Raw genomic sequence first — 17,853 nt, 5'->3', positions numbered from 1 at the left:
CCTGGCTATATAAGACATAATACAAACGGATCCGCCCTGGCTATATAAGACATAATACAAACTGATCCGCCCTGGCTATATAAGACATAATACAAACGGATCCGCCCTGGCTATATAAGACATAATACAAACTGATCCGCCCTGGCTATATAAGACATAATACAAACGGATCCGCCCTGGCTATATAAGACATAATACAAACGGATCCGTCTTGGCTATATAAGACATAATACAAACTGATCCGCCCTGGCTATATAAGACATAATACAAACGGATCCACCCTGGCTATATAAGACATAATTCAAACGGATCCACCCTGGCTATATAAGACATAATTCAAACGGATCCACCCTGGCTATATAAGACATAATACAAACGGATCCGTCTTGGCTTTGTTACAGATAATACAAATGGATCCGTTCTGAACGGATGCAGACGGTTGTATTATCTGAACGGATCCGTCTGTGCAGATCCATGACGGATCCGCACCAATCGCGAGTGTGAGAGTAGCCGTATAGTCACTGGATGTCTGATGCAGGGTATTTGGCGCCCCCTCTCTGGATCGGCACGGTCGGAGTATAATATTGTACTGTGTAGCGGCTGCTCTCGGGCAGTTTTTTGCTGCGGTCGCTCCGGAGCGTCAGCTCTTGGGCAGTAGGGGGCTGGGCGCAGTGGCTCCAGGCGTGGCCGCTCTACAGTTAGGAGGAAGTTTATGACTTGTGGTTTTTTCGTTGGTGACGAGTCCGGAGCTGAACCACGTGATAGCGCCGGAGCTGAAGTAAGTGTGTGCTGTGTGTACCTGGCGCTGCACCCCCCACATGGAGGAGGCTCCCAGGCCCCATGCATAGCCGGCCGCCGCCTGTGTGAGGGATCAGAGGTCACACGGCCTGCATAAGTCACCGATATAGCGGTCTAAGGCTGCAGTGCCATCATGCGACCTCTCGCTGCTCCTCCTGTCACTGTGCGCAGTATGTGTTACACCAGTGTGAATGGCGGTTTATAAAATCTATCATACTGGACAAATGCAGTACATGTGCTGTGACCGCACACGTGATCGGAGCGACCGCTGCCATGGATACACAGTAGGAGAGAGGGATGCTGGTGCCGAAGAGGCACTGGGAGTGGGCGGAGTCACTGGGGTGGGCGTGGCTTGTGGAGCTCAGCTCTGAAGAACAAACTGCTTCCCACAATCTGATGCAGGATCTTCTCTTCCAGGAGCTGATGTCACTGGACAGGAAGGAGCGGTCGAGGATGGCGGAGGACAGCTCCAGTGCCAGCAGCGGATCCCCCACCCCCGGGGACACCCTGCCCTGGAACCTGTCCAAGAACCAGCGGGTCAGGAGGTCATCCTCCGTCACAGGTGGCGGCACCGTGCTGGACGCGGCGGAGAGGGCCGTGATACGGATTGCCGGTAAGAACAGCTTCCATCCCTGTCATTGCCTGAAATACTCTGTGCTGCTGGAGGACTGTCATGCTGGTTCCGTCACCTTCCACAAGCTCCATGTTCTGTTGTGCTGAAATACTCTGTGCAGCTGTAAATCCTGCTCCTCCCACCAGCCTCTCCTGAAATCCTCTGTGCTGTAGTTTGCTGTGTTTGGTGCTTGGTTTACAGCTTACTGTGATGTGTTAAGGATCCCGGACACGGTGGGGGATGGTGGGACCATTATATGGGTGAGGTCAAAAGGGGTGATGATCCACTGGATCCTGTAGTCCTGGCCCTCAGGAGTGCAGACGCAGCGGAGCCTGTCCCCGCCCGGCGACCCCTGCAGTCTGTTAAAGGGCCAGCACCCAGTAAACTGTAATGAAAAGTTCTGCTACTTCTAATAGACTTTGTGTTTCAGTTCATCACAATTTTCAATATATCTGCTTGCTGTCAGAGAGTGGCAGTCCTAATAACCTGCGCTAACCTCTTGTTGTCACAGCTGATTGTTACAATGTATCAGCATAAAAAGGGCCATCAGCCTGGAGTCTAGGTGGCTATGATACTTTTGTACACTGATACATTGTAACAAGCCCCCAGCTGAGGGAAGGGCAGGAGGGAAATTTGTGCCGCATGGCTGTGTGTTTTTAACCTAATATCAGCTGGTGCTCTGATTGGCCGATGTCTGTAGTGATGTCATCATGTTCAGTGACGAGTAGCGGCGATGAGGGGTTAGTGTGTCAGTATGACAGTCAGACTGTGTGCGGGTATAACAGTCAGAGTGTGTGCGGGTATAACAGTCAGAGTGTGTGCGGGTATGACAGTCAGAGTGTGTGCGGGTATAACAGTCAGAGTGTGTGCGGGTATGACAGTCAGACTGTGTGCGGGTATAACAGACAGAGTGTGTGCGGGTATGACAGTCAGAGTGTGTGCGGGTATGACAGTCAGAGTGTGTGCGGGTATGACAGTCAGAGTGTGTGCGGGTATGACAGTCAGAGTGTGTGCGGGTATGACAGTCAGAGTGTGTGCGGGTATGACAGTCAGAGTGTGTGTGGGTATGACAGTCAGAGTGTGTGCGGGTATGACAGTCAGAGTGTGTGCGGGTATGACAGTCAGAGTGTGTGCGGGTATGACAGTCAGAGTGTGTGCGGGTATGACAGTCAGAGTGTGTGCGGGTATGACAATCAGAGTGTGTGCGGGTATGACAGTCAGAGTGTGTGCGGGTATGACAGTCAGAGTGTGTGCGGGTATGACAGTCAGAGTGTGTGCGGGTATGACAGTCAGAGTGTGTGCGGGTATGACAGTCAGAGTGTGTGCGGGTATGACAGTCAGAGTGTGTGCGGGTATGACAGTCAGAGTGTGTGCGGGTATGACAGTCAGAGTGTGTGCGGGTATGACAGTCAGAGTGTGTGCGGGTATGACAGTCAGAGTGTGTGCGGGTATGACAGTCAGAGTGTGTGCGGGTATGACAGTCAGAGTGTGTGCGGGTATGACAGTCAGAGTGTGTGCGGGTATGACAGTCAGAGTGTGTGCGGGTATGACAGTCAGAGTGTGTGCGGGTATGACAGTCAGAGTGTGTGCGGGTATGACAGTCAGAGTGTGTGCGGGTATGACAGTCAGAGTGTGTGCGGGTATGACAGAGTGTGTGCGGGTATGACAGTCAGAGTGTGTGTGGGTATGACAGTCAGAGTGTGTGTGGGTATGACAGTCAGAGTATGTGTGGGTATGACAGAGTGTGTGCGGGTATGACAGTCAGAGTGTGTGCGGGTATGACAGTCAGAGTGTGTGCGGGTATGACAGTCAGAGTGTGTGCGGGTATGACAGTCAGAGTGTGTGTGGGTATGACAGTCAGAGTGTGTGCGGGTATGACAGTCAGAGTGTGTGCGGGTATGACAGTCAGAGTGTGTGCGGGTATGACAGTCAGAGTGTGTGCGGGTATGACAGTCAGAGTGTGTGCGGGTATGACAGTCAGAGTGTGTGCGGGTATGACAGAGTGTGTGCGGGTATGACAGTCAGAGTGTGTGCGGGTATGACAGTCAGAGTTTGTGTGGGTATGACAGTCAGAGTGTGTGTGGGTATGACAGTCAGAGTGTGTGTGGGTATGACAGTCAGAGTGTGTGTGGGTATGACAGTCAGAGTATGTGTGGGTATGACAGTCAGAGTATGTGTGGGTATGACAGAGTGTGTGCGGGTATGACAGTCAGAGTGTGTGCGGGTATGACAGTCAGAGTGTGTGCGGGTATGACAGTCAGAGTGTGTGTGGGTATGACAGTCAGAGTGTGTGCGGGTATGACAGTCAGAGTGTGTGCGGGTATGACAGTCAGAGTGTGTGCGGGTATGACAGTCAGAGTGTGTGCGGGTATGACAGTCAGAGTGTGTGCGGGTATGACAGTCAGAGTGTGTGCGGGTATGACAGTCAGAGTATGTGTGGGTATGACAGAGTGTGTGTGGGTATGACAGTCAGAGTGTGTGTGGGTATGACAGTCAGAGTATGTGTGGGTATGACAGAGTGTGTGCGGGTATGACAGTCAGAGTGTGTGCGGGTATGACAGTCAGAGTGTGTGCGGGTATGACAGTCAGAGTGTGTGCGGGTATGACAGTCAGAGTGTGTGCGGGTATGACAGTCAGAGTGTGTGCGGGTATGACAGTCAGAGTGTGTGCGGGTATGACAGTCAGAGTGTGTGCGGGTATGACAGTCAGAGTGTGTGCGGGTATGACAGTCAGAGTGTGTGCGGGTATGACAGAGTGTGTGCGGGTATGACAGTCAGAGTATGTGTGGGTATGACAGAGTGTGTGTGGGTATGACAGTCAGAGTGTGTGTGGGTATGACAATCAGAGTGTGTGCGGGTATGACAATCAGAGTGTGTGTGGGTATGACAGTCAGAGTATGTGTGGGTATGACAGAGTGTGTGTGGGTATGACAGTCAGAGTATGTGTGGGTATGACAGAGTGTGTGTGGGTATGACAGTCAGAGTATGTGTGGGTATGACAGTCAGAGTGTGTGCGGGTATGACAGTCAGAGTGTGTGCGGGTTTAAGAGTCAGACTGTGCCCGGGTTTAAGAGTCAGACTGTGCCCGGGTATGACAGTCAGACTGTGTGCGGGTATGACAGTCAGAGTGTGTGCGGGTATGACAGTCAGAGTGTGTGCGGGTATGACAGTCAGAGTATGTGTGGGTATGACAGTCAGAGTATGTGTGGGTATGACAGTCAGAGTGTGTGCGGGTATGACAGTCAGAGTGTGTGCGGGTTTAAGAGTCAGACTGTGCCCGGGTTTAAGAGTCAGACTGTGCCCGGGTATGACAGTCAGACTGTGTGCGGGTATGACAGTCAGAGTGTGTGCGGGTATGACAGTCAGAGTGTGTGCGCGGGTTTAACAGTTACTGTATAACAGCCAGACTGTGTGTCGGTATAACAGTTACTGTATAACAGCCAGACTGTGTGTCGGTATAACAGTTACTGTATAACAGCCAGACTGTGTGTCGGTATAACAGTTACTGTATAACAGTCAGACTGTGTGTCGGTAGAACAGTCGCAGTCTGTCGGTGGAGGGAGGGGTTGACAGGAAAAGCTGCAGGGGGTGAGCCCAGGAGTCTGAAGGAGCAGTCTGAACATGCACCACGCGCTGTGTCTGGTCACCCACTGGGTGCTGTGGCGCTCTGTGCCCAGCAGGTGGCAGCCTTATACCGTCCGGTCAGAGTGCAGGTCTCCAGACTGAAGGGGTTAAGGGGCGCTGGAGTAATAGATGGGACATGTCCGACCTGATGACGCCAAATACTGAAAATCTCATCTCTTCCCCTTTTGTATTTCTTTTTTTTTCACTAGTTTTAAAATCTCTGCTCGCTGTTAGTGAATAGATGAAAAGAATATCTATTTTTATCCAGAGGCTAAAAACCCTCCCTGTTGTAGTCCTGCTCACAGCTGAGGTTTTGTCACAATTGTATCCAGTCTAAATCATCCTCTAGGAGCCGAACCTGCTGGACTGATACAAACTGTCAGGATAGGAAGGGGTTTGTGATCACAGGGGATTATCTGCACTGGTACATTGTAACAAATCCTCAACTGTGAGATGTATCAGGTCTGTTAAGGTTCCCGTTTGCTGATGGCAAGCAGAGATCTTGCTCATGGTGAGGAGTTGCTGTTCATGAGTTGATTTTCTTGGCGCCGTCTAATGTCACTGGAAGAAAACCACAAGTAAAGTCCTTACACAAAGCCACAAAACCTCAGCACGTGTGATGACAATCTGCACTTCTGATCCAGAGCTGCACTCGTGCTTGAGAGCGTGACGGCTGCTCCAGAGCTGCGCTCCTGCTGGAGGAGGCGACGGCTGCTCCAGAGCTGCGCTCCTGCTGGAGGAGGCGACGGCCGCTCCAGAGCTGCGCTCCTGCTGGAGAAGGCGACGGCCGCTCCAGAGCTGCGCTCCTGCTGGAGAAGGCGACGGCCGCTCCAGAGCTGCGCTCCTGCTGGAGAAGGCGACGGCCGCTCCAGAGCTGCGCTCCTGCTGGAGAAGGCGACGGCCGCTCCAGAGCTGCGCTCCTGCTGGAGAAGGCGACGGCCGCTCCAGAGCTGCGCTCCTGCTGGAGAAGGCGACGGCCGCTCCAGAGCTGCGCTCCTGCTGGAGAAGGCGACGGCCGCTCCAGAGCTGCGCTCCTGCTGCAGGAGGCGACGGCCGCTCCAGAGCTGCGCTCCTGCTGGAGAAGGCGACGGCCGCTCCAGAGCTGCGCTCCTGCTGGAGAAGGCGACGGCCGCTCCAGAGCTGCGCTCCTGCTGGAGAAGGCGACGGCCGCTCCAGAGCTGCGCTCCTGCTGGAGAAGGCGACGGCCGCTCCAGAGCTGCGCTCCTGCTGGAGAAGGCGACGGCCGCTCCAGAGCTGCGCTCCTGCTGGAGAAGGCGACGGCCGCTCCAGAGCTGCGCTCCTGCTGGAGAAGGCGACGGCCGCTCCAGAGCTGCGCTCCTGCTGGAGAAGGCGACGGCCGCTCCAGAGCCGCGCTCCTGCTGCAGGAGGTGGTGGATGCTCCAGAGCTGCGCTCCTGCTGCAGGAGGTGGTGGATGCTCCAGAGCTGCGCTCCTGCTGCATGAAGTGGTGAATGCTCCAGAGCTGCGCTCCTGCTGCATGAAGTGGTGAATGCTCCAGAGCTGCGCTCCTGCTGCATGACGTGGTGAATGCTCCAGAGCTTCGCTCCTGCTCTTCAGATGGGTTTTGACCACTGAGATTCGGGCCTCTGGGTTACCTGCTGTAACGCGAGGAAATTACATGACTGGCCATCCCCTGAGGCTGGGTTCACACCTGAGCGTTTTACAGCGCGTTCCTACGCGCTGTAAAATGCTCAACAAGGAGAAACCAATGATTCCCTATGGGAATGGTTCACACTTGGGCGTTTTACAGCGCGTACGATCGCGCTGTAAAACGCCCGACGCTCCAAAAAGTACATGAGCGACTTTTGGGGCGTTTGTGGCCATAGGACACTGTAGTGAATCACACAAACGCGCGTCAAACGCGCGTTTACTATTACAAAAACGCGCATAAAAATGCGCGTCAAAAACGCGCGTAAAACGCGCGTTTGCGCAACGCTCAAGTGTGAACCCAGCCTAATAGTACATGACCTGAGCGACCCTGTACGATCTGATGGGAGTTGTCATATTACCAACCGATCAGAGAGGAGGATGGTGCACGTTTCAGCTTCACTTGCTCTGGAATGACTGGGTTAAATTAAAGGGACGCTCTTCCTGTATGAATAGGATGTGTCAGTGGAAAATGTGGGAGTTGATGTAAATTCCCGCAGCCTGTCGCTTGTTTCCCACACATGAGTCTCAGGAGGAAGGGGGGGCATGACAGCGCCCCCTATAGAGACATCCGGTGAGGGAGGGCAGAATAAGTGATGTCACTAACTGTATGAAGAAACTGAAGTATAAAAATGCATATACCACCTCCCCCTACCCCCAGCCACACAACCGGCTCCTCTCTTATACCCCAGAGCTGCGCTCACAAATCGCCCAGCAATGCCCTTCAGTAGAGACTTCTCTGGTGATTTGCATTCTGGGAAGCGACATCTTTACAGCTACATGCAAATGTTGCCCAACCTTAGTTCGCAACTCCCTAAAACTGCAGCAAACACATTTCCACCTCAGACTGTTCAGTCCTGGAGTTCCAGCTGCAACCTGCTGACTGGCTCCTGCCGGGAACACTTATGGGGGCCCCTGGCTGGCCTGCCTCTGTACCTAGGAGTCATCTAAGCCACTGTCCATAATAACCGGAAGAGTGCTCGGTAATCTGCCCGGCTCGTGTACGGACGCCCTGGGTGCTCCTTATGTCACGTGCCCCTTCCTTTCTGGTCAGGGGGACAGTTACATTACATACATCTGTGGACATGGGAAGGGCATGAATCTTCTCAAATCATCTGCCAGTGACCAGTCATTTAGTGTATATTATACCGCCAGTCAGTACAGATATATAAGAGGAGCAGCTGATATCAGCGATACCTATAGGAGGGTCTCAGCACTGCGTGTGACAGAATGGCTGATAACAGGGGGCAATAGACTGTATTCTCCTGTCCTACAGTCATCCTCCCCCCTGAAATGGCTGATAACAGGGGGCAATAGACTGTATTCTCCTGTCCTACAGTCATCCTCTCCCCTGAAATGGCTAATAACAGGGAGCAATAGACTGTATTCTCCTGTCCTACAGTCATCCTCTCCCCTGAAATGGCTGATAACAGGGAGCAATATACTGTATTCTCCTGTCCTACAGTCATCCTCTCCCCCTGAAATGGCTGATAACAGGGGGCAATAGACTGTATTCTCCTGTCCTACAGTCATCCTCCCCCCTGAAATGGCTGATAACAGGAGGCAATAGACTGTATTCTCCTGTCCTACAGTCATCCTCTCCCCTGACATGGCTGATAACAGGGAGCAATAGACTGTATTCTCCTGTCCTACAGTCATCCTCTCCCCTGAAATGGCTGATAACAGGGAGCAATAGACTGTATTCTCCTGTCCTACAGTCATCCTCTCCCCTGAAATGGCTGATAACAGGGGGCAATAGACTGTATTCTCCTGTCCTACAGTCATCCTCTCCCCTGAAATGGCTGATAACAGGGGGCAATAGACTGTATTCTCCTGTCCTACAGTCATCCTCTCCCCTGAAATGGCTGATAACAGGGGGCAATAGACTGTGTTCTCCTGTCCTACAGTCATCCTCTCCCCTGAAATGGCTGATAACAGGGGGCAATAGACTGTATTCTCCTGTCCTACAGTCATCCTCTCCCCTGAAATGGCTGATAACAGGGGGCAATAGACTGTATTCTCCTGTCCTACAGTCATCCTCTCCCCTGAAATGGCTGATAACAGGGGGCAATAGACTGTATTCTCCTGTGCTACAGTCATCCTCTCCCCTGAAATGGCTGATAACAGGGAGCAATAGACTGTGTTCTCCTGTCCTACAGTCATCCTCTCCCCTGAAATGGCTGATAACAGGGAGCAATAGACTGTATTCTCCTGTCCTACAGTCATCCTCTCCCCTGAAATGGCTGATAACAGGGGGCAATAGACTGTATTCTCCTGTCCTACAGTCATCCTCCCCCCCTGAAATGGCTGATAACAGGGAGCAATAGACTGTATTCTCCTGTCCTACAGTCATCCTCTCCCCTGAAATGGCTGATAACAGGGGGCAATAGACTGTATTCTCCTGTCCTACAGTCATCCTCTCCCCTGAAATGGCTGATAACAGGGGCAATAGACTGTATTCTCCTGTCCTACAGTCACCCTCTCCCCTGAAATGGCTGATAACAGGGAGCAATAGACTGTATTCTCCTGTCCTACAGTCATCCTCTCCCCTGAAATGGCTGATAACAGGGAGCAATAGACTGTATTCTCCTGTCCTACAGTCATCCTCTCCCCTGAAATGGCTGATAACAGGGAGCAATAGACTGTATTCTCCTGTCCTACAGTCATCCTCCCCCCTGAAATGGCTGATAACAGGGGGCAATAGACTGTATTCTCCTGTCCTACAGTCATCCTCTCCCCTGAAATGGCTGATAACAGGGAGCAATAGACTGTATTCTCCTGTCCTACAGTCATCCTCTCCCCTGAAATGGCTGATAACAGGGAGCAATAGACTGTATTCTCCTGTCCTACAGTCATCCTCTCCCCTGAAATGGCTGATAACAGGGGGCAATAGACTGTATTCTCCTGTCCTACAGTCATCCTCCCCCCCTGAAATGGCTGATAACAGGGAGCAATAGACTGTATTCTCCTGTCCTACAGTCATCCTCTCCCCTGAAATGGCTGATAACAGGGGGCAATAGACTGTATTCTCCTGTCCTACAGTCATCCTCTCCCCTGAAATGGCTGATAACAGGGGGCAATAGACTGTATTCTCCTGTCCTACAGTCACCCTCTCCCCTGAAATGGCTGATAACAGGGAGCAATAGACTGTATTCTCCTGTCCTACAGTCATCCTCTCCCCTGAAATGGCTGATAACAGGGAGCAATAGACTGTATTCTCCTGTCCTACAGTCATCCTCTCCCCTGAAATGGCTGATAACAGGGAGCAATAGACTGTATTCTCCTGTCCTACAGTCATCCTCCCCCCTGAAATGGCTGATAACAGGGGGCAATAGACTGTATTCTCCTGTCCTACAGTCATCCTCTCCCCTGAAATGGCTGATAACAGGGAGCAATAGACTGTATTCTCCTGTCCTACAGTCATCCTCTTCCCTGAAATGGCTGATAACAGGGGGCAATAGACTGTATTCTCCTGTCCTACAGTCATCCTCTCCCCTGAAATGGCTGATAACAGGGGGCAATAGACTGTATTCTCCTGTCCTACAGTCATCCTCTCCCCTGAAATGGCTGATAACAGGGAGCAATAGACTGTATTCTCCTGTCCTACAGTCATCCTCTCCCCTGAAATGGCTGATAACAGGGGGCAATAGACGGTATTCTCCTGTCCTACAGTCATCCTCTCCCCTGAAATGGCTGATAACAGGGAGCAATAGACTGTATTCTCCTGTCCTACAGTCATCCTCTGCCCTGAAATGGCTGATAACAGGGAGCAATAGACTGTATTCTCCTGTCCTACAGTCATCCTCTCCCCTGAAATGGCTGATAACAGGGGGCAATAGACTGTATTCTCCTGTCCTACAGTCATCCTCTCCCCTGAAATGGCTGATAACAGGGGGCAATAGACTGTATTCTCCTGTCCTACAGTCATCCTCTCCCTGAAATGTCTGATAACAGGGGGCAGTAGATGGTATTGGCTGTGCTTCTATGGTGCAGAATTCCGGCGCCTCTTGCAGGGATCAGTATTTCTGGGGTGTATGTGAAGTCCAGTCTTGGCACTGCTTGGTGGACAACTCCTTACACATTCCTGAGATTCCCAGTTTAGATGCCTGTGAGATGTTACAGCCCTGTCATCCCAGTTCAAACAGGTAGCAGGCCCAGTATACTGCCACTGGGTTTGTTCTAGCAGGCTCAGGACCACCATGCTGCCAGATGATCGGACTCTCTGAACTATTGGATGCTTATACATATATGTACTGTAGTCATCAAAGCCTCCACAGTAAGGTCACATAGGATCTTAATATAAGACGTTTACACCTCCTGCAGTGCAGGCCCCGGTGCAGGTGACAGAAGACATATAGACCTCCTGCAGTGCAGGCCCCAGTGCAGGTGATGGAAGACATATACACCTCCTGCAGTGCAGGCCCCGGTGCAGGTGACAGAAGACATATAGACCTCCTGCAGTGCAGGCCCCGGTGCAGGTGACAGAAGACATATAGACCTCCTGCAGTGCAGGCCCCGGTGAAGGTGACAGAAGACATATAGACCTCCTGCAGTGCAGGCCCCGGTGCAGGTGACAGAAGACATATAGACCTCCTGCAGTGCAGGCCCCGGTGCAGGTGACAGAAGACATATAGACCTCCTGCAGTGCAGGCCCCGGTGAAGGTGACAGAAGACATATAGACCTCCTGCAGTGCAGGCCCCGGTGCAGGTGACAGAAGACATATAGACCTCCTGCAGTGCAGGCCCCGGTGCAGGTGACGGAAGACATATAGACCTCCTGCAGTGCAGGCCCCGTTCCAGGTGACAGAAGACATATAGACCTCCTGCAGTGCAGGCCCCAGTGCAGGTGACAGAAGACATATAGACCTCCTGCAGTGCAGGCCCCAGTGCAGGTGACAGAAGACATATAGACCTCCTGCAGTGCAGGCCCCAGTGCAGGTGACAGAAGACATATAGACCTCCTGCAGTGCAGGCCCCGTTCCAGGTGACAGAAGACATATAGACCTCCTGCAGTGCAGGCCCCGGTGCAGGTGACAGAAGACTTATAGACCTCCTGCAGTGCAGGCCCCGGTGCAGGTGACAGAAGACATATAGACCTCCTGCAGTGCAGGCCCCGGTGCAGGTGACAGAAGACATTTAGACCTCCTGCAGTGCAGGCCCCGGTGCAGGTGACAGAAGACATATAGACCTCCTGCAGTGCAGGCCCCGGTGCAGGTGACAGAAGACATATAGACCTCCTGCAGTGCAGGCCCCGGTGCAGCTGATGGAAGACATATAGACCTCCTGCAGTGCAGGCCCCAGTGCAGGTGACAGAAGACATATAGACCTCCTGCAGTGCAGGCCCCGGTGCAGGTGACAGAAGACATATAGACCTCCTGCAGTCAATCGTGTCATCCACATTGGCATTAGTTTGGGGATTTCTGTTCGTTCCTGGATGAAGGGTTTATTTACTGTGTGATAAACCTTTATTATACTGCGACTGTACTTTTTTGTGGCCTGGACCTCCACTTAAGTTAGGAGGACTGTGTGAGTCCTAGATATATCCCAGTCAGGAGATGGAGAGGACTGTGTGGGTCCTGGATATTCCCAGTTAGTAGATGGATAGGATTGTGTGAGTCCTGGATATTCCTAGTCAGTAGATGGAAAGGACTGTCTGTGTAGGTCCTGGATATTCCCAGTTAGAAAATGGAAAGGACTGTGTGTGAGTCCTGGGTTTTCCTAGTCGGTAGATGGATAGTACTGTGTGTTTCCTTGATATTCCCAGTCAATAGATGAAAGGACCTTTTGAGTCATAGATATCCCAGCCAGGAGATGGAAAGGACTGTGTAGAGTTTGTTTATTATTAATGAAAATCTACAGGGTTGGTCCTAGACACACAGTCAGAAGAAGGAAGGGACAGTGACATCCTGGGTATACAGTATTGAAAGGAGTGTGCACAAAATCCATGTTCTCCAAGAATGGATATTCTCTCTGCATGTTTTCTCCAGGGCTGGACCTTCTCCAGGGATTGCTTATTCTCTCGGGATAGTTTCTGAGGATGGACGTTCTTTAGGAATGGATATTCTCTTGGAATGTTTTCTCCAAGGCTGGACCTTTTCCAGGGATAGATATTCTTTCGGGATGGTTTCTGAGGATGGATGTTCTCCAGGGATGGATATTCTCTTGGGATAGTTTCTGAGGATGGACGTTCTCCAGGAATGGATATTCTCTTAGAATGTTTTCTCCAAGGCTGGACCTTCTCCAGGGATAGATATTCTTTTGGGATGGTTTCTGAGGATGGATGTTCTCCAGGGATGGATATTCTCTTGGAATGGTTTCTGAGGATGGACGTTCTCAAGGGATAGATATTCTCTTGGGATGGTTTCTGAGGAAGGATGTTCTCCAGGGATAGATATTCTCTTGGAATGGTTTCTGAGGATGGATATTCTCTATGGAGGTGTATTCTCAGGGAATGGACTTTCTCCAGGAATGGATATTCTCTTAGAATGTTTTCTCCAAGGCTGGACCTTCTCCAGGGATAGATATTCTTTTGGGATGGTTTCTGAGGATGGATGTTCTCCAGGGATGGATATTCTCTTGGAATGGTTTCTGAGGATGGACGTTCTCAAGGGATAGATATTCTCTTGGGATGGTTTCTGAGGAAGGATGTTCTCCAGGGATAGATATTCTCTTGGAATGGTTTCTGAGGATGGATATTCTCTATGGAGGTGTATTCTCAGGGAATGGACTTTCTCCAGGAATGGATATTCTCTTAGAATGTTTTCTCCAAGGCTGGACCTTCTCCAGGGATAGATATTCTTTTGGGATGGTTTCTGAGGATGGATGTTCTCCAGGGATGGATATTCTCTTGGAATGGTTTCTGAGGATGGACGTTCTCCAGGGATCGATATTCTCTTGGAATGGTTTCTGAGGATGGACGTTCTCCAGGGATAGATATTCTCTTGGAATGGTTTCTGAGGATGGACGTTCTCCAGGGATAGATATTCTCTTGGAATGGTTTCTGAGGACGGACGTTCTCAAGGGATAGATATTCTCTTGGGATGGTTTCTGAGGAAGGACATTCTCCAGGGATAGATATTCTCTTGGGATGGTTTCTGAGGATGGACGTTCTCCAGGGATAGATATTCTCTTGGGATGGTTTCTGAGGAAGGATTTTCTCCAGGGATAGATATTCTCTTGGGATGGTTTCTGAGGATGGATATTCTCTATGGAGGTGTATTCTCAGGGAATGGACGTTCTCCAGGGATGGATATTCGCTCTGGATGTTTTTCTAAGGGGATGGTGGCTGTTCATGGGGTCGGGGGTTGGGTTATGGCCCCAGTTCCTTCTCCGTGTAAAGGTTTTGGTTATCTGTTGTTTGAGAATTGAGAATATGGTCACAGTCGGTGAGGGTAAAGAATGAGAAGTATGTTACTACTCGCTATACCAGTTTGTTAGGAAAAACACAGATATCCTGCGTCTCTATCTGCACAGCTGCCCCTCACCTTTGACCGACCAAATTAAATTATAATGACCTTTTATCTGGTGCCAGGTTTAATAATATGGACTCCAGGCACCAACTATAGCTCCTGAAGTAAGAGTTTCTGAAATAATATGTACAATACAGGCCCTAATACTAAACTGGGCACCAGATACAGGTCCTAATACTAAACTGGGCACCAGATACAGGTCCTAATACTAAACTGGGCACCAGATACAGGTCCTAATACTAAACTGGGCACCAGATACAGGTCCTCATACTAAACTGGGCACCAGATACAGGTCCTAATACTAAACTGGGCACCAGATACGGGTCCTAATACTAAACTGGGCACCAGATACGGGTCCTAATACTAAACTGGGCACCAGATACAGGCTAATACTAAACTGGGCACCAGATACAGGTCCCAATGCTAAACTGGGCACCAGATACAGGTCCTAATGCTAAACTGGGCGCCACATAAAATATGGCCTGGTGCCCAGGCGTGGATTGTTATGCTGTGCCCCTGCCACCGATATTCACCCTGTTCTGTTATACAGCCGTATGCACCAGCTGACCATCCCTTCAAATGAAGTAACAGCTCTTGTGGTCTCCCATGTGCAGAGTGTTACCACCAGAGCAGGTGCCGGGGAGACACGTAGGAGGCGTCTGCGCCTCCACCAGCAGGTCGCACTCCTGCAGCTGCTGCTGTCCTGTGCCTTTAAGAGGTAGGGCCTGAGCAGTGACCCTGCTGTGGGGCTTGGCTCAGCCTGGCTTTTTGGGATCTGACTGAGCATGGGTATGCGAGAGAGGGCCAGAGAGCTGGAAAGAGACAGCTGTGCCTGAGAGAAGGGGAGAGACACCAAGGAGAAGGGCAAAGAGGGGCCGACTGCAGGGCTAGAAAGAGAAGAGACCCTTACCAGGGCTACAGAGAAAGTCACCAGGGGGTGCAGAGGGAGAACAGAGTCACCAGGGGGTGCAGAGGGAGAACAGAGTCACCAGGGGGTACAGAGGGAGAACAGAGTCACCAGGGGGTACAGAGGGAAAACAGAGTCGCCAGGGGGTGCAGAGGGAGAACAGAGTCGCCAGGGGGTGCAGAGGGAGAACAGAGTCGCCAGGGGGTGCAGAGGGAGAACAGAGTCGCCAGGGGGTGCAGAGGGAGAACAGAGTCGCCAGGGGGTGCAGAGGGAGAACAGAGTCGCCAGGGGGTGCAGAGGGAGAACAGAGTCGCCAGGGGGTGCAGAGGGAGAACAGAGTCGCCAGGGGGTGCAGAGGGAGAACAGAGTCGCCAGGGGGTGCAGAGGGAGAACAGAGTCGCCAGGGGGTGCAGAGGGAGAACAGAGTCGCCAGGGGGTGCAGAGGGAGAACAGAGTCGCCAGGGGGTGCAGAGGGAGAACAGAGTCGCCAGGGGGTGCGGGCACAGGGCTGCGTGGTGTATTTTAGGGTGTCCCAGCGTCATGGCCAGCTTTCATTTGCCGCAGTTGCCCCCCGATGCAGAGGAGAAGGACTACATCCAGGCGTATGAAGATGTCCGGGAGAGGTATAAAGGTACAGTCCCCATTTCCTACCTGCTCGTGTATTAACCCCTTGTGTTCTGCCGGTGTACTGTCCTCTCACCAGTAGGTGTTGAGCCTGGCAGGGGTTAATAGGAGGGGAAGGTCCGTGGCCCCGGGGTCAGTCACTCCGGTGTGTGGCCACCTCTCTGCCGGGGTCGTGTTCACACTTGGATCAGTTCTCGACCAACAGGTTTCTGACAAGCACAACGCCATTCTATACAGGCAGAGCTGACAGGCTGTGCTGGCACTTGTAGTTCTCCAACCTGATGATTCTATCCAGCCAGGCCTGTCATGGCTCAGTGGCAGGCAGTGCTGACAGGCTGTGCTGGCACTTGTAGTTCTCCTGCCTGATGATTCTATCCAGCCAGGCCTGTCATGGCTCAGTGGCAGGCAGTGCTGACAGGCTGTGCTGGCACTTGTAGTTCTTCCTGATGATTCTATCCAGCCAGGCCTGTCATGGCTCAGTGGCAGGCAGTGCTGACAGGCTGTGCTGGCACTTGTAGTTCTTCCTGATGATTCTATCCAGCCAGGCCTGTCATGGCTCAGTGGCAGGCAGTGCTGACAGGCTGTGCTGGTACTTGTAGTTCTTCCTGATGATTCTATCCAGCCAGGCCTGTCATGGCTCAGTGGCAGGCAGTGCTGACAGGCTGTGCTGGCACTTGTAGTTCTCCTGCCTGATGATTCTATCCAGCCAGGCCTGTCATGGCTCAGTGGCAGGCAGTGCTGACAGGCTATGCTGGCACTTGTAGTTCTCCAGCCTGATGATTCTATCCAGCCAGGCCTGTCATGGCTCAGTGGCAGGCAGTGCTGACAGGCTGTGCTGGCACTTGTAGTTCTCCAGCCTGATCATTCTATCCAGCCAGGCCTGTCATGGCTCAGTGGCAGGCAGTGCTGACAGGCTGTGCTGGCACTTGTAGTTCTTCCTGATGATTCTATCCAGCCAGGCCTGTCATGGCTCAGTGGCAGGCAGTGCTGACAGGCTGTGCTGGCACTTGTAGTTCTTCCTGATGATTCTATCCAGCCAGGCCTGTCATGGCTCAGTGGCAGGCAGTGCTGACAGGCTGTGCTGGCACTTGTAGTTCTCCTCCTGATGATTCTATCCAGCCAGGCCTGTCATGGCTCAGTGGCAGGCAGTGCTGACAGGCTGTGCTGGCACTTGTAGTTCTCTGCCTGATGATTCTATCCAGCCAGGCCTGTCATGGCTCAGTGGCAGGCAGTGCTGACAGGCTGTGCTGGCACTTGTAGTTCTTCCTGATGATTCTATCCAGCCAGGCCTGTCATGGCTCAGTGGCAGGCAGTGCTGACAGGCTGTGCTGGCACTTGTAGTTCTTCCTGATGATTCTATCCAGCCAGGCCTGTCATGGCTCAGTGGCAGGCAGTGCTGACAGGCTGTGCTGGCACTTGTAGTTCTTCCTGATGATTCTATCCAGACAGGCCTGTCATGGCTCAGTGGCAGGCAGTGCTGACAGGCTATGCTGGCACTTGTAGTTCTTCCTGATGATTCTATCCAGCCAGGCCTGTCATGGCTCAGTGGCAGGCAGTGCTGACAGGCTATGCTGGCACTTGTAGTTCTCCAGCCCGATGATTCTATCCAGCCAGGCCTGTCATGGCTCAGTGGCAGGCAGTGCTGACAGGCTGTGCTGGCACTTGTAGTTCTCCAACCTGATGATTCTATCCCGTCAGGCCTGTCATGGCTCAGTGGCAGGCAGTGCTGGCAGGCTATGCTGGCACTTGTAGTTCTTCCTCATGATTCTATCCAGCCAGGCCTGTCATGGCTCAGTGGCAGGCAGTGCTGACAGGCTATGCTGGCACTTGTAGTTCTTCCTGATGATTATTGTGCCCGGTTCTTGGCTGATGTGTGTCGTATCCTGACAGTCGGGGACAGTACAGCGTTACAGACTGTACTACTACCCCCATCAGAGCCATGTCCGGAAGCCAGCCGCTGGAAGCTTGGAACGAAATATAAATAGCTCCTGTTACTCAAATGGAAGAGGCGTCAGCTGGAGCGGACTCGGCCCCCCCAAATCCTGGAGCCCCCCAAGTCAGGCACATAGGACTTGGATCCAGTCCAGACCCCCCAGACCCGTATTTTTGGTAATGTTGATACCCCCTGCGTTGGGGGCTGCATAGATCTCTG

General features: G+C 52.2%; 1 protein-coding gene across 5 annotated transcripts in view; it reads left to right on the top strand.

Moving 5' to 3' along the window:
- PLEC (plectin) overlaps positions 1–17,853 on the top strand; it is a 235,977-nt gene that overhangs the window by 14,643 nt on the left and 203,481 nt on the right. For 3 of the 5 annotated variants that reach the window (XM_044294598.1, XM_044294596.1, XM_044294595.1), the window contains exon 2: positions 1,216–1,411. In XM_044294598.1, the coding sequence (XP_044150533.1) occupies positions 1,222–1,411 (190 nt within the window). In that variant the 5' untranslated portion in view covers positions 1,216–1,221. Of the gene's footprint in view, positions 1–1,215; positions 1,412–15,513; positions 15,709–17,853 lie in introns of those variants that run through there. The other 2 variants (XM_044294602.1, XM_044294599.1) reach the window with 1 other exon arrangement.

Source organism: Bufo gargarizans, chromosome 5 (genome assembly GCF_014858855.1).
Source record: "Bufo gargarizans isolate SCDJY-AF-19 chromosome 5, ASM1485885v1, whole genome shotgun sequence".
Classification (NCBI taxonomy): domain Eukaryota; kingdom Metazoa; phylum Chordata; class Amphibia; order Anura; family Bufonidae; genus Bufo; species Bufo gargarizans.
Note: the sequence above shows the minus strand (reverse complement) of the source record. Positions and strands in the feature narration are given on the sequence as shown.